Source organism: Plectrocnemia conspersa, unplaced genomic scaffold (assembly GCF_051122295.1).
Source record: "Plectrocnemia conspersa isolate PC_06_02 unplaced genomic scaffold, ASM5112229v1 ptg000003l, whole genome shotgun sequence".
Lineage (NCBI taxonomy): Eukaryota > Metazoa > Arthropoda > Insecta > Trichoptera > Polycentropodidae > Plectrocnemia > Plectrocnemia conspersa.
Window position 1 is genome coordinate 12,673,360 of NW_028277167.1, and position 13,626 is coordinate 12,686,985.

At 31.3% G+C, this 13,626-nt stretch overlaps 2 protein-coding genes across 2 annotated transcripts; one reads left to right on the plus strand and one right to left on the minus strand.

The window, feature by feature from the left end:
• Nucleotides 1-932: 932 nt before the first annotated feature.
• On the minus strand, nucleotides 933-2,605 carry RabX5 (RAS oncogene family member RabX5). The gene is made up of 6 exons (XM_088182471.1): nucleotides 2,022-2,605; nucleotides 1,836-1,937; nucleotides 1,694-1,758; nucleotides 1,501-1,631; nucleotides 1,231-1,432; nucleotides 933-1,165 (listed from the first exon to the last, which is right to left on the minus strand). The coding sequence occupies exons 1-6, from the start codon at nucleotides 2,246-2,248 to the stop codon at nucleotides 1,098-1,100; spliced, it is 795 nt and encodes a 264-aa protein (XP_088038597.1). The 5' UTR covers nucleotides 2,249-2,605; the 3' UTR covers nucleotides 933-1,097.
• Nucleotides 2,606-4,344: 1,739 nt separating this feature from the next.
• On the plus strand, nucleotides 4,345-6,153 carry RpL23A (ribosomal protein L23A). Its single transcript, XM_088181991.1, has 5 exons — nucleotides 4,345-4,425; nucleotides 4,759-5,381; nucleotides 5,440-5,567; nucleotides 5,632-5,808; nucleotides 5,992-6,153. Exons 1-5 carry the CDS (start codon nucleotides 4,395-4,397, stop codon nucleotides 6,074-6,076), a joined length of 1,044 nt encoding a protein of 347 aa, XP_088038117.1. The 5' UTR covers nucleotides 4,345-4,394; the 3' UTR covers nucleotides 6,077-6,153.
• The last annotated feature ends 7,473 nt before the right edge of the window (nucleotides 6,154-13,626 follow it).

Genomic DNA, 13,626 nt, shown 5'->3' on the forward strand with positions numbered 1-13,626 from the left:
TTTAACCTGTTGTAACGCATTCGGCTAAAGTCAGTCATGTTGCAATGGTAGACTTACAATAAATAATAATTTATAATAATAATACATATCTAGTGTATTATAGTACGTTTTCTAAGTTAATGTAGGATTTCTCACACGTTTTTACAACAATAAATTAGTTTCATGTTTTTGGGAGGATTGATATAATTAAATATTTTTTCAAAGATTTACTCTTGAGTAAGTCAAAGTATGGTGTCTCAATTTACGCTAATATACATTACTAGATAATAAAATAATAATACGATTGTTTCATTGCATTATAAATGTTACTTAGATTACCTACTACGGAGAGATTGAACGTACTGTACAAAATAAAAGAAAGGATCAAAAAGGTATCAAACCATTTCGTTTATACTTCTTATTTTTGTTATATTAATATGATTTCAACGAAGCGAGGTTATTGGTAAAAAGCAGAAATGGTTGAAGTTTATTGAACAAGAAGAATGATTTTTTAAAAAATCACCAATACTTTTATTTTGTGTAGAATAACCGCATGTTACAAGCGGCCCACCGAGATTCCGACGAGAAAAAACATAATCAACCTTTTGGAATAAATCTTATATATTTTTTATTTTGTCTCCTCAACGTTATCTACTTTTTGTATATTACAACATCTTTGATGGAAAATAGCTTATTTGCTTATTGCTCTTATTAAAAATAAATTTGAGATGCCTGTATAAAAGCAAATTATATTTTTTTAAACAATAATTTGATGAGATTTTTCAACAATAATCTTAAGAATAATATAAATACTTATTATTATTTTAATATATGAGAAAGATTAATTTTATGTTTATATTTTTTTTACCTGATGATAAAATAAAATCAGAAAATTTACAGACAATTTCCTAAAAACATCAATAAAATTGCAAGAAAATATTTATTCACCCAATTAATTCACATAAGTCATATACATATATTTTAGATATTTAGTATTGTAAAAAAACATTCACATTTATAAAAAATATAATATAATACATTGTATAAAAATATTTCATCTAATTCTATATTTAATTAATATTTATAGTATTTAAAAAAAGAGATTTATATACATTATTTTATGATTTGATGCATGGTCCGCTGCAAGTGTTCTTCTTTGGTTGCAAGCTTTCTATGTATCTTAAGTCTATAATTAATAAAATATTATAAACAAATATATAATATATAATAATTAATATAAAATGAACTAACGCATCGGATTGCCAATGACAGGTGTGCTGGGACACTCATTAAAGTCTTTTTCCATAATTTGTTCAAACGTTAACGCTGCTAATCTTTTGAAGAACTCATTCACACAATCTCCTGTTTTTGAAGATACTGCCCAATATTCAGCATTCAGCTCGTTTGCTAGTTTGATCGCTTCAGTTTCAATCTGAATATATGAAGATGAGCTCTAGAATAAAATTAAAATAGTTTTAAAATACAACAGTTAGTAGATCTAAAATTGTCTTATGAACTTACAATTTTATCTCTCTTTGTTCCGACAAGAAATAATAATGGTTTCATATTCATTGATTTTAATGCTTCTATCAACCAAGATTTTGTGTGTATTAATGTTTGAGAATCACATAAGGAGAAAACCAGTACAATTGCTGTATCAAACATAATAAATATTATGTAAATATAACGTAAAAGGTATCAATAAGGTTCTTACCATAAGCTCCACGATAGTATGAACGAGCAATACATTTGAATCTTTCTTGACCAGCCGTATCCCATCTATAGTAGGTATGTATATAAGATTATATGAATATTAAACGAATTGTGCATATAAAGAATAACATCAAATCATTTACATTTGCAAATTAAAATTGTTGTCTAAGATATTAAATCTTTCAACTTCAAAGTCGACTCCGATTGTAGCTTTGTAGTTGGTTTCAAACATGCGATGGCAAAATCTAAATATGTAACAACAAAAAGTAGATAAATTACTAATATATATATATATCACTTGAACTTAAACACAGTATCGTGTCTCATACCTATTGACCAAAGAGGTTTTTCCAACAGCAACGTCACCAACGAATATCACTTTGCTTATACTTAAACCTAAAGGTACTAACTTTGGTAATTCGTATACAAACGGCGAAAAGCTCACATGCTTGTGAGGTGTGGCATGATTTAGAAACGGACGTGGCAGAGATGTTATGCTTCTATCGCAGTGTATTTTGTTAGTCATCTTATATACAGCCGATCCTGTCGCTAACATAACGTTCACTGTTATAAATTATTTTGCTCAAGAGTAACCACAATGTAGTTTCAAATCAATTATGCATTAAATGCAGACAAGTGGAAATTGTGTGGTTTTCTAAAATAAAAATTCAGCTGACTATGTTCACTATGATTAGTTAGTTTGATGATGAAATGCAGTTCTAAAGTAGTTTCCAAACAAAACTTTTGTTGACATTGACAACAAAAAAAAACACAAACAAACAAAAATAGCATAACTAGAAAACTTATTTTAATATATGTATATACAAAGATTCTAATGTGTACACAATAAAAAAATGTAATATTAATAAGAAAAAAATTTTAGAACATTGAATTTACTTTCTAACTCCAACATCAAACCTATACTAAAACGCAATATAACAATTATTATATAAATATTCTAATCTAGTCATTAGCTAAAATCAATATTAAATGATACAGTAAATTAATAAATAATCTATGCTGAGTTTGTTTGATATATTTAAAGTAAATAATCTGAACATTGCGCCATTTTTAAATTTTATATAATGTATTAAATCACATTTAAATATTATTATTTTTAATAATAGTGATATTGACACTATTTAAAAAAAATGAATGAAGTATTTACTTTTGTGGTGAATAATTCAAATAAAAATCGAAAAATAAAGTTGGGCCCATTTTTTCACCCCTCTCACAAAAAAATTATATATACTATTTCAACTGAATACCAATAAAATCGTAAAATTTTAAGCTACACAAACAATATTAAAATATATATTTTAATATAACAACACAGGCGCGGAACGTCATAAAAGATTCTCAACAGTTGCATGTTGACCGGACGTCTCATTATTCAAAAATAATTAATGTAACGTAACTAAATACGCTTTCCTTGATATTTTTTATTGTATATAAAAAAATGTTTTCTGCTATCAATATAGTAAATGTAATGCTTGTTGTATCGATTTTACAACATTTTTTTTCGATAAGCTTTGAAATAATAGAGCAATGTTCTCATTAGTTATAATAGGGTAGTTAAATTAAAAAAATATAGGCGGCCTCCCGTTTCTCCAAACAATTTGTGAAATAAAGCATATTTTAAATTACGCTAATTGAGCTTAACGTTTTTATAGTTACCTATTTTATTCATAAAATAATATGGATACCAGGCGCGTACGGTAATATTGTTTCCCTTTCGCTCGCTCGTGTGTTAAGTGATAAGAACGAGTGAAAGAAAAGTGAAAAGATTTTTTTTTTAAAATCAGCATCAACTTCCTGCTTCTCTAACACCCAATTTGCGTAAATCCTTCGCTATCCATGGTATCTAGACTTTAATTATTGTGTTATCTGAATTTTATACAGGTGTACATGGGTGCAAGTATTTGCACATATTTTTGTATTTCAGTTTTTCATATACTATTTTTGAAAAAATAAAACTCGCTACTAGCGTGCTGTTTTATACTTGTTGTTATATTATGAAATAATTCTGCCTCAAATCGTTCTGATGATAAATTAGTATAATTATAATTTTTTTTAAATGAAAAACGTATTTATAAATAATCTTTTACTAATTTTCCAATTTTTTTTGAGAGGAGGGGGACCATACTGGATTCTTGTCTTGGGTCCCGCGTTTTTATCACCGGTCCTGACTCCATTGACCACTTATTAATTTATAGATGTATTATCAAATCCTGGAATAGCAAAGTATAGCAAATTATCTTGGATTTATTTTTGATATGTATATATTGACAAATTAAATCCAAAAGGGAAAAGCTACTCAAGTGAAAGTCAATCCCTTTCTTTGCCCTAAAAGTAAATTGAATATTAAAAATATACTCTTTTTAAAACAATAGTTAGGTAAACATTACACCTAGTCATGCTAGCAAACATTAATTACGTTGGATTTTCATTATAGATAAATAAAAATAATAAGTGCTGCATGTAATCTCAACTAGCAATAAATGTATTTAAATAAAAAAAAATTGTAATAATTAAAAATATATTTTTTACGTTTTATTCGCTAATTACATATAATTTAAAAAATACTAATTGAATTTTAAATTGAGTTTTTTTTTTAAATTTAATTTCTATAAGTGGGTTGGTAATGTTGGCAGTACTTCACGTGTCGCCGTGTCCGCCTGGCAGCCATCTTTCCCGCAACCATGCCGCCCAAGAAGCCCGCGGACAAACCCGGTACGTAATATTTGGCACTTCCGTACTCGCTCGGGTGCTCCAAATAGCATATTTGGGGCCCACGAGTGCCTTTAAACGCGTGAAAATCGTGTGTGATCCGCATCGTGAGCCGTTTTAGAGTTTTGTCACAACCACGCGGTGTCCCCTTCAGGTTATGGCTCGGTTGACGGCTTTCATATTATTTCAAACAAACGTGCTATTTCACGTTTATACCGATTAAATTGCATTTATATTGTGATCTTTTGAGGTTATTAGATGCGATTCACGCGTTGTATTGTTTCACGCTTCTCTTTTTTTTTAATGTATTTTATAATATTGGATTAAATGTTTTAGCGTCTGGGTCGAAACCCAGCGAGGGTAAAAAACCCAAGCCAGAGGCGGCAGCGAAGGCCGAGGCCCCCAAGGCGGAGACTTCCAAGCCTGCCGCGGCCAAGGCTTCGACCTCCAAGGCCCCCGCTGCTAAACCAGCGGAAAAGAAGCCCGCAGAAAAGAAACCAGCGGAAAAAACTAAGCCCGAACCCAAGTCTAAAGTAGCCGAAGCTCCCAAGCTCGACAAGCCTAAGACCGAAAAGCCCAAGACCGAGAAGCCTAAGGCTGAGAAAGCCAAGGCAGCTCCGGCCGGAGGAGTCACCAAGGCTAAGAATGCCGCCGCTCCCAAGGCCAAAACCGGCGACAAAGCCAAACCGGCCGAGAAGAAGGCCGGCGGTGACAAAGCTAAAGCCGGCGACAAGAAAGCAGCGGCTAAACCCAAAGCCGGTGAAAAGGCTAAGGCCGGAGACAAGCCCAAAGCTGCCGCTGCCGCCAAGAAGCCTGCAGCAAAGCCCGTAGCCAAGATTTCCAAAGCTGACGCCGCCAAGGCCAAGCTTGCCGCCAAAGTAAAGAAAGCTACCCCCGTTAAAGGCAGCAAGAGCGGTGTCAAACTAACGATCGCTAAAGCGCGCAAGACTCAACTTAAGGTAATTCACTTTATAAAACCAATGTCGCGAACAATATGTTAAAATACGATCGTTACAGATTATCAAGGGAGAACATGGCACCAGGCAGAGAAAGATCCGTTCTTCGGTACACTTCCGTCGCCCCAAGACCTTCAAGCCCCCTCGCAATCCTAAATACCAGAGGATCTCGGTTGCGAAGAGAACTCGGTAAGACGAATTATATAAATTCACTGTGATATATACATATTTTACATAAACGTTCATCTTGCAGCATGGACGCTTACAACATCATCAAATTCCCATTGACGACTGAAGCCGCCATGAAGAAAATTGAAGATAACAACACCCTTGTCTTCATCGTTCACACCCGGTCGAACAAGCACCATATCCGTCAAGCCGTCAAGAAACTGTACGACATCAACGTCGCTAAAGTCAACACCTTGATCAGGTATTACTTGCAACATAAATAATGACACTTATTATATTAAATGATGAACTAATCAATGAGAATCTCTTTGAATCATAATGAAATGAAAATTGATCTATTTATTTCTGATTTTTTTTAAATTTTGTAGCATCAATTTTTTCTATTTTACGATTTGTTATTAATGTTTTTTAATTTAATTTTTAGGCCCGATGGCAAGAAGAAGGCTTACGTTAGATTGGCAAGAGACTACGACGCGCTGGACGTTGCCAACAAGATCGGCATTATATAAATGAATAGACAGTGTCTATTTTATTTTATATTGTAAATTATAAGATAAAATGTGAATAAAAGTTGTTCACAAAGAAATTGACTTTTTATTTTATCTTTTACATAACCGTTAATCCTTTGAGCGGTATGTGCGCTTGCCGTATTGTGAGCCAGATAGAGATCACCATATGTGTATGGTCTGACACTATTTCGTCGTTTTTTACATCATCCTTTGAATTCTAAAAAAATATAGTTGCACCAGACACGTTTATCGAATATATATGGAAGTAATCGTAATAATATTGTGAATTTTTAGTTGAAAAAAATTGCGTAAATACCAATGCAAATCTGGCTATAAATCCCTCAGCTGATTATTTATTTTATTAATTTATTTAGCTAGTTGTTAACACTTGGCCGACGGGTCGCTTTGATCTGCGAAAACAGGCTGTTTCGCGAGAACTTTGTGCAACACAGATTTATAACAAAAAGATATGATAACTTTTGAATTAAATGGAAATAAAAAGCAAAAATTTATCGAATGTTCTGTATTGTATTGGTTCATATGCTAAAATTATTTTATCAGTAGCTTTCAATCTGCGGGTTTCATAAAATAATAATTAATATCATAAAATTTTCTATATTCTACTTCATTTTATCTCTAGTTTAAAAAATAGATAATAAATAATTATGTGAATTATCATATATAAAATTATATTTTGGTCTTTCATGGGTTAAAATTTTTATGCTTATAGCTCTGTCAGCTTTAAAAATAATTTACGATCAAGTTTTATTATCATCTCTTGTTTATATAAAGAGCTCATTGATTGCCCCTCACATGGGAAGTCAGCCAGGGCAATAAAAATAATTGTGCATTGAAATATTTTTTTTCTTAAAGTACAAACATTCATTCATAGACAGCAGCACCAAACGCTTTAGTTTTTGCCAGTAGATACTACTGGACCCTTCCTTAAAAGTCAGAAATCATAAAAGGTAGTCACTACCCTTCCCGCCGCCTAACATGAGAGGAGGAAGCCGGTAGATACTACCCAGCCCGTTGGTTAAGTGTTAATACACTAAATAAATTTTAACAAAACAAATGTTAAAGATACTAATATAATTTATTTCTTAGTGCATGAAGGTGTTCTTTTATTCCATTGGGGAGACCTGCATTTTTATTTTTGCGGATTGTCCTAGGAATATACAAATTCACACTTCTGTTCAATATTTCCCTGGCCGTACTCGTTTTCTTATACCTAACTATCCTTAAATTGTCTCTGTTTCTGGTATTAAATCTATGTACACCTTTATTTTTTTAAATACTAAACATATTATTTTCTAAGACACTTATCTTCAATATTTCTTGAATATCCATTCCAATCTTTCAATCAAACTTCCACAACTAGTAAATTTATTTTTATTTAAAACTACTCTCATTGCCCTATTTTGTAATTTTTACAACACTTATCTAATTTCCTAAGCATTTAAAATATTGTTGAGCAATAATGGAAGTTGAGTAATATACTATTGTAGATTATTGTTTTTCTATTTATATTTAATATATTTCTCATTCTAGATAATTACTTATTTTTCTACCATGTTTTTGATTATGTAATTACAATGTTCTTTAAAATTTCACCTTTTATCTAAAATTACTCCTTAATATTTCAATAATATAATTATCTATAACTATTTATATATTATTATATAACATATCTTTATACGAGGGCAGTCTAAAAAGTTTCCAGCCTAACATAGAAACAAGTATTTTTTTTATTAAATTCAGTTTTATTATTCGACATAGTCTTCTTATAAGTCTATACACTTTTCCCAGTGATGCTCCCATCTCTTAAATTCGTCTAAATAGTATTTTGCATCTTTTTCTGCAAAATAGGCGTTTACGAATGTGATAGCCTCCTCATTTGATGAAAATCTGTCCTCCAAGCGAAACTTTGAGCCTAGGAAACAGAAGTCGCTGCGAGCCAGATTTGGTGATTACAGTGGATCAATTCGAAACCCAATTTGCGAATTTTTGCGTGACCAAAATTTTACTGTGGCAAATTATGGTGCAGAATCCTCGTAAACAGCGTCCATCTCGGCTTCAATTTGTGTAGAGTACGCTCGGGATAAGGATGCCGGTTTGTTATTGTGTGCGTGTACATGTATATGAGAGGGAGAAGCGATGTAGCGTGTACTTCGTTGTCTCGTTTTCTCTTTTAAGGACAGTCGCTGATTTGTCAACGCTGGTATTCGTCATTAAAGTGCAGTGTGGCACAGAAGTTCGATCTTCTCTAGTGATTTATTTTAAATAATTTTGTGTTGATATTGGTTTAACCCAGATATGCCCACTGTCCCATGGGTAGGTCACTAAATTCGTGCCACTGTTTTTTATTTATAAATGAAATTTTAAGAGAACAAAATTTCTTGGGCATATCTGGGTTAATTGATATCAAGGCTTCAAATATACACTGTAAGTTATTCGTTCTCTTACCCTTGGATTAAAATATTTTAATTATCTTTCCATTAATCAGTTCCTTGTTGGTATTTTTACACTATTCTCTGTAAGGCTTAAAAAAGTTATTATTCTTATCGTTGCGCCAATGGTAATTTTTTAATTTATTCAATGGACTCTAATGATTTAATAGAGTCGTCGAGCCATTAAACAATCTGCGAATAATTTCTTTCCCCATTTTATATCTTTTTGCTTTTGAAGAATTGCTAAAGACTTCATTATTTTTTTGACTAGTGAAAGATTTTGAATTTTGCAAATATTTAATTAATGACATCAATGTCTGGTTTCTTCGATTATATAATATATTTTTAATTGTCCGTTGAAATTTCCAACTTAGCTCAAATGTATGTATGTTAAATAAACATATATTTTCTTTTAAAATAAAAAAATTAAATATTCTGAGCGAAATTGTTTTGAGCCACACAGTTCACGCACACAATAACAAACTGGAATCCTTATCCCGAACGTACTCTAGGTGTATTGCTTTTCAAATTCAAGAATTTAATGATGGCTCGATATCAGATTTTTTTCCATTTTTACAGAAACACAAACGACTGTTAAACAACAACTGAGTGTCCAACAAGGCTTAAATTTTCAAAAGTATCTTTCAACGAATGCACAATTATATTACCAGAATATTTTTGACGAGTAACGCCATCTTCATTTGAGGCTTGAAACTTTTCAGACTACCCTCGTAATTATTAAACATATATTTTTAACCACATTTCTATTATATCTAATTCATTATTTATTTATCTACAACTTCTTTTATCCCCTATGCAATAAATTAAAGTGTCGTCCGCAAACAGATGTATTTTTCATTTTTCTATATTATTAGTTATATCATTAATATATATGTATATTATAAACAAGTATGATCCTAATTTGGAACTTTGTGGTACACTGTGTGGTAATTATTAAACCATTTTAAAACTTATTTCGCTTATACATATAATCATCATTATGCTTGTCTATTGTTTCGAAAGCGCTCTTGAAATCCAAGAAAACTGCTCCAATGATTTTGTTCGTATCCTTGGGTAATAACCAATCATTAATCACTACTTGAAATGCAGTCTCAGTGGAATGTTTTTCTCTGAATCCTGATTGTTATTTACATATAATGTTTTGTGAAATAATAAAATCCTTGAATTGTTTGATTACTACTTCTTCTATAACTTTTCAATACAAGGTAACATGTTAATTGTTTCGTGTTTTGTGTTCAAGAATCCCTCGCAGGTCCCTCTCTTTGACATGTGTTTATGGTGATGCGATTCTCACAAAATAATCACGTCAGTCGATTCCAAACTCGTTTCGAAGTTTGATCGCGATATTCAATTTTCACGTATTTTTTGTTGTTATTGTCGTATAGCTGGATTGTACGATTTTTTTATATATTTGTGTAATTGTTCGTAATTTTTCTGTATTTTTTCAAAAATATAAACGCGGTGCAAAATGTCTCGAAAAAAACTAAGGAATGAAGAAATAGACAATATATATTTATGAAAAGCAAAGATAAAGAGGTTAAAGAAGATCTGAAAGATATTGTTTTTCATGTGAATACTTCGGAAGATACTAAAGAAATAGAGGAAATACTAAAGAAATAGATTCGGAAAATGTGGGAGCAGCACCTACATCAGCGTAACGACGGCAGAAAAAAAAAGATTGCAATTTCTCTCCTTAAATTCTTCCATGCAACAATTCAGCCTGGATACAAAATGGACAATGAGTTGGATTTTTCAAGCAAGTTACGGTTGGTTTTTCAATTTTAAAATGAGGTATTTTTTTCATAATATTAAATTTACTGGAGAATCGGCTGATGCGGATAAAGATGCTGCAAAAGAATTTATTTCCTAATTATCCAAAATTATTGAAGATGGAGAATATTCCTCTAGCCCAGTGTTTCCCACGGTGGGGCGTACGCCCCACCGGTGGGGCACCACGCCTCAGAGGTGGGGCACCACGCTTCAGAGATGGGACACCACGCTTCAGAGATGGGACACGTCGGAAATTATCAAATATTCCACATATAAATATAATTTGCTCGTTCACAACTAAATATACCCACGTGCGTAGGATTTCTTAAAATTTGGATTTATACCTGCTGGGCATGACGAATGTCTACCTTTTTGTCTTATGTGTGAGAAATCCTTTACCAATGAAACAATGAAACGAGATCGTCTTGAAGCACATTTGAAGGCGAAACATGGTACTCATATTAATTCAGATATTATTTTCTTTCAAAATCTTAAAGAAAAATTTGGAAAACGAACAACATTAACAAATCTATTTTGTGCACAAACTGCAAGTATTGATCGTAGTCTTGAGGCTAGTTACCATATTTCATTGCTCATCGCTAAATGTGGAAAAAACCATACTATAGGAGAGGATCTAATCAAGCCATCAATATCAGCATTTCTTAAAACAGTTCTATAACAAGATGACAAACTCGTGAAGGCTATGCCCCTCAGCAACACTACTGTTTGCAGAAAAATAGACGAATTGAGTGAAAACGTTGAAATCCAACTTGTTGAAAAGCTGAAAACAAGAAAATTTTCACTTCAAATGGATGAATCAACTTTGAGAGACAGTGAAGCCGTGTTGCTAGCTTACGTAAGATATATTGATAAAAGAGAATTTGCAGAAGAAATGTTATTCTGCAAATCATTAGAAAGCACGACTATCTCCAAAAATAATAAGATGGCTCTCAAAAGGAAATTCCTCAAAAAGATTTATGGAATTATTCGATACCCTTTGTGATTTTTTAAGCAACCGATCTGATATGAAGTTTTTGATGACGGTCGACGGTAAAGCATTTGTAAGCTATTTAACTGATATATTTGAAAAATTAAATATTTTAAATAGCCAACTTCAAGGATCGGAGAAAACACTTGTCGATGCAAAAGCAAAGATATTTGCATTTACCACTTTTATCGAATTATCTAAAAAAAATATTTTTAACAACAATTTTGAAAAATTTTACTGGCTCCAAAAATGTGAAGTGACTAATAATGCTAAACGTGTTATTTTGGACCATCTGCAAACTTTATCAACTGATTTTAAAGAACGATTTGCTGATTTAAAAGAGATACATTTTCCAGCTTGGTTGACACAACCAATGCTGGTAGATATTTCAAATGAAAATTTGTATGAAGAACTTTCGGAAATGCAAAATGATGATTCGATTACAAATTTATTCAATATAAAAGGAATAATGGCATGGATGTGAGAAGAAACTAACACAAAATATCCTAATATTACTTTGCATGCTAGAAATTTATTATTACCCTTTCCATCATCTTATTTAGTGGAATGTGGTTTTAGCGCCATAAGCGATTAACTCATTAAAAAAAATCGATTGAATTTTTACAAATAGAGGGGACTTAAGACTGAAATTAACCAAGTTAGATCCAGACATAAAATTTCTTTGTAGCAAGCGTAAGTGAATTTAATAATTTAATAATGGATTAGGCATTACCATTTTATTTTATTTTACTTACATTTTTAATTTGTATTTTGTAATTATTTCAATTATAATATACGTTTTGAAAATTTACCTACTGTTTTATTAAAAAAGATGCTGGTGGGGCATATGACTTTTGAAAAGACTACGGTGGGGCATGGCATAAAGAAGGCTGGGAAACACTGCTCTAGCCAAATATTTAATGTAGATGAGACAGGTTTATTTTCGAAAACTCTTTAACAATAAAAAATATGAATGAAGCCTTCACGCACCTTAACAAATTTTTAAATATTATGGAAAATTGTGATCCCAATGGAGAACGCATATCTCAAGTGCGTAAGGCGATCAATAAAGACAGCATGTTATTTTAAAATACTATATGAAGAAAAGAAAAAGAATAGTAGAAAACAGTTAATTCTTCATAACTTTTCAAAGGAACACCCGCAAACCCCACCAAACATGTCTCTTAAGCGCCTCTTAAACATCTTATACTTACATAATAAATAAATATTTTAAAATACACACAATTTCAATTTTTTTTACTTCGCACACATTTTCAGGAACCAATTATGTGCGAAAGTCAAGGGCCGCCTGTACATATATTCATTATTTGTATGGGTTTATGATTATTACTACAATCAAATCAATTAATATTGTGTTTTGAGTTTTTGAAATTTTCATCTTTATTCTCTTGACATTTAAAATCAACTTTAGATCTACAGTGGAGCATTGATTATCTAAACTTATTTGAAATGAGGGTAGTTCCAATTATCAAATATATAATTCAATCGAATTTGCCAGTGACCTAGCAATGGTATCAAAGGGCAAAAGTATAATACATGTCAACATATGCAATCAACGAAAGAGAAAAGGGTTAAAAATATTAGTAGTTCACATCCAAGTATAATTTAGAAGCCCAAACTGATGAAATGAAGAAGTCTAAGAAAACTTTTGGGCAAAAACTAAGGCCCGTTTAACATAAATAACGTTTTGCAGAAACTGAAGCTGATCTAAAACCAAGATATGAAGTTTACAATGCATATACATATTCTCCAATCGAAGATTGGGTTATGTGTATGAAATAATTACATTTTAGTAACAATGATAATTATTCTATTTGTTTAACAATTGCGATAGATAATGGCAGTCATTAATAATTGCTGTGAACTTGAAATGTGATATTTAAAAGTGTGAACTTTATAGTCTTTATGATAAAAAAAATCGTAAAAGGAAAGAGTAATAACAATTCAATGAAAAATAAATTACTTTGACACAACACTGAAGTTTCTTTCTTTATCCTATCAATAAGATTTAAAGTGCATAAATATTTTTCTACGGTGGATATGAACCTGATTCAACATTGACGACAATATTGGTCAAATCATGGAAAAGGCTTTAGAGTTGCACAAAGGATAATATATAATAATCAAATTAACTACATAACTTTTTATTACATTTACTTTTAACAGGTTAATAAAACTAAATAAAAAATACAATTATGTAAATTATGACTAGCTATATAAATAAATATCTTCATCCCAAAACATAATCTCATGCCCAGCCTTACATAATTAATATTTAAGTCTTCTTTACTTCATACTAG

Bases quoted from the DNA above. Each gene is read 5' to 3' on its own strand.
- RpL23A (XM_088181991.1), top strand. From the start codon at position 4,395: ATGCCGCCCAAGAAGCCCGCGGACAAACCCG. The intron at 4,426-4,758 runs GTACGTAATATT...TAAATGTTTTAG, and splicing joins GAAGCCCGCGGACAAACCCG to CGTCTGGGTCGAAACCCAGC. The intron at 5,809-5,991 runs GTATTACTTGCA...TTTAATTTTTAG, and splicing joins AAAGTCAACACCTTGATCAG to GCCCGATGGCAAGAAGAAGG.
- RabX5 (XM_088182471.1), bottom strand. From the start codon at position 2,248: ATGTTAGCGACAGGATCGGCTGTATATAAGATGACTAACAAAATACAC. The intron at 1,759-1,835 runs GTAAATGATTTG...TACCTACTATAG, and splicing joins AACAATTTTAATTTGCAAAT to ATGGGATACGGCTGGTCAAG. The intron at 1,433-1,500 runs GTAAGTTCATAA...ATTTTATTCTAG, and splicing joins GAACAAAGAGAGATAAAATT to AGCTCATCTTCATATATTCA.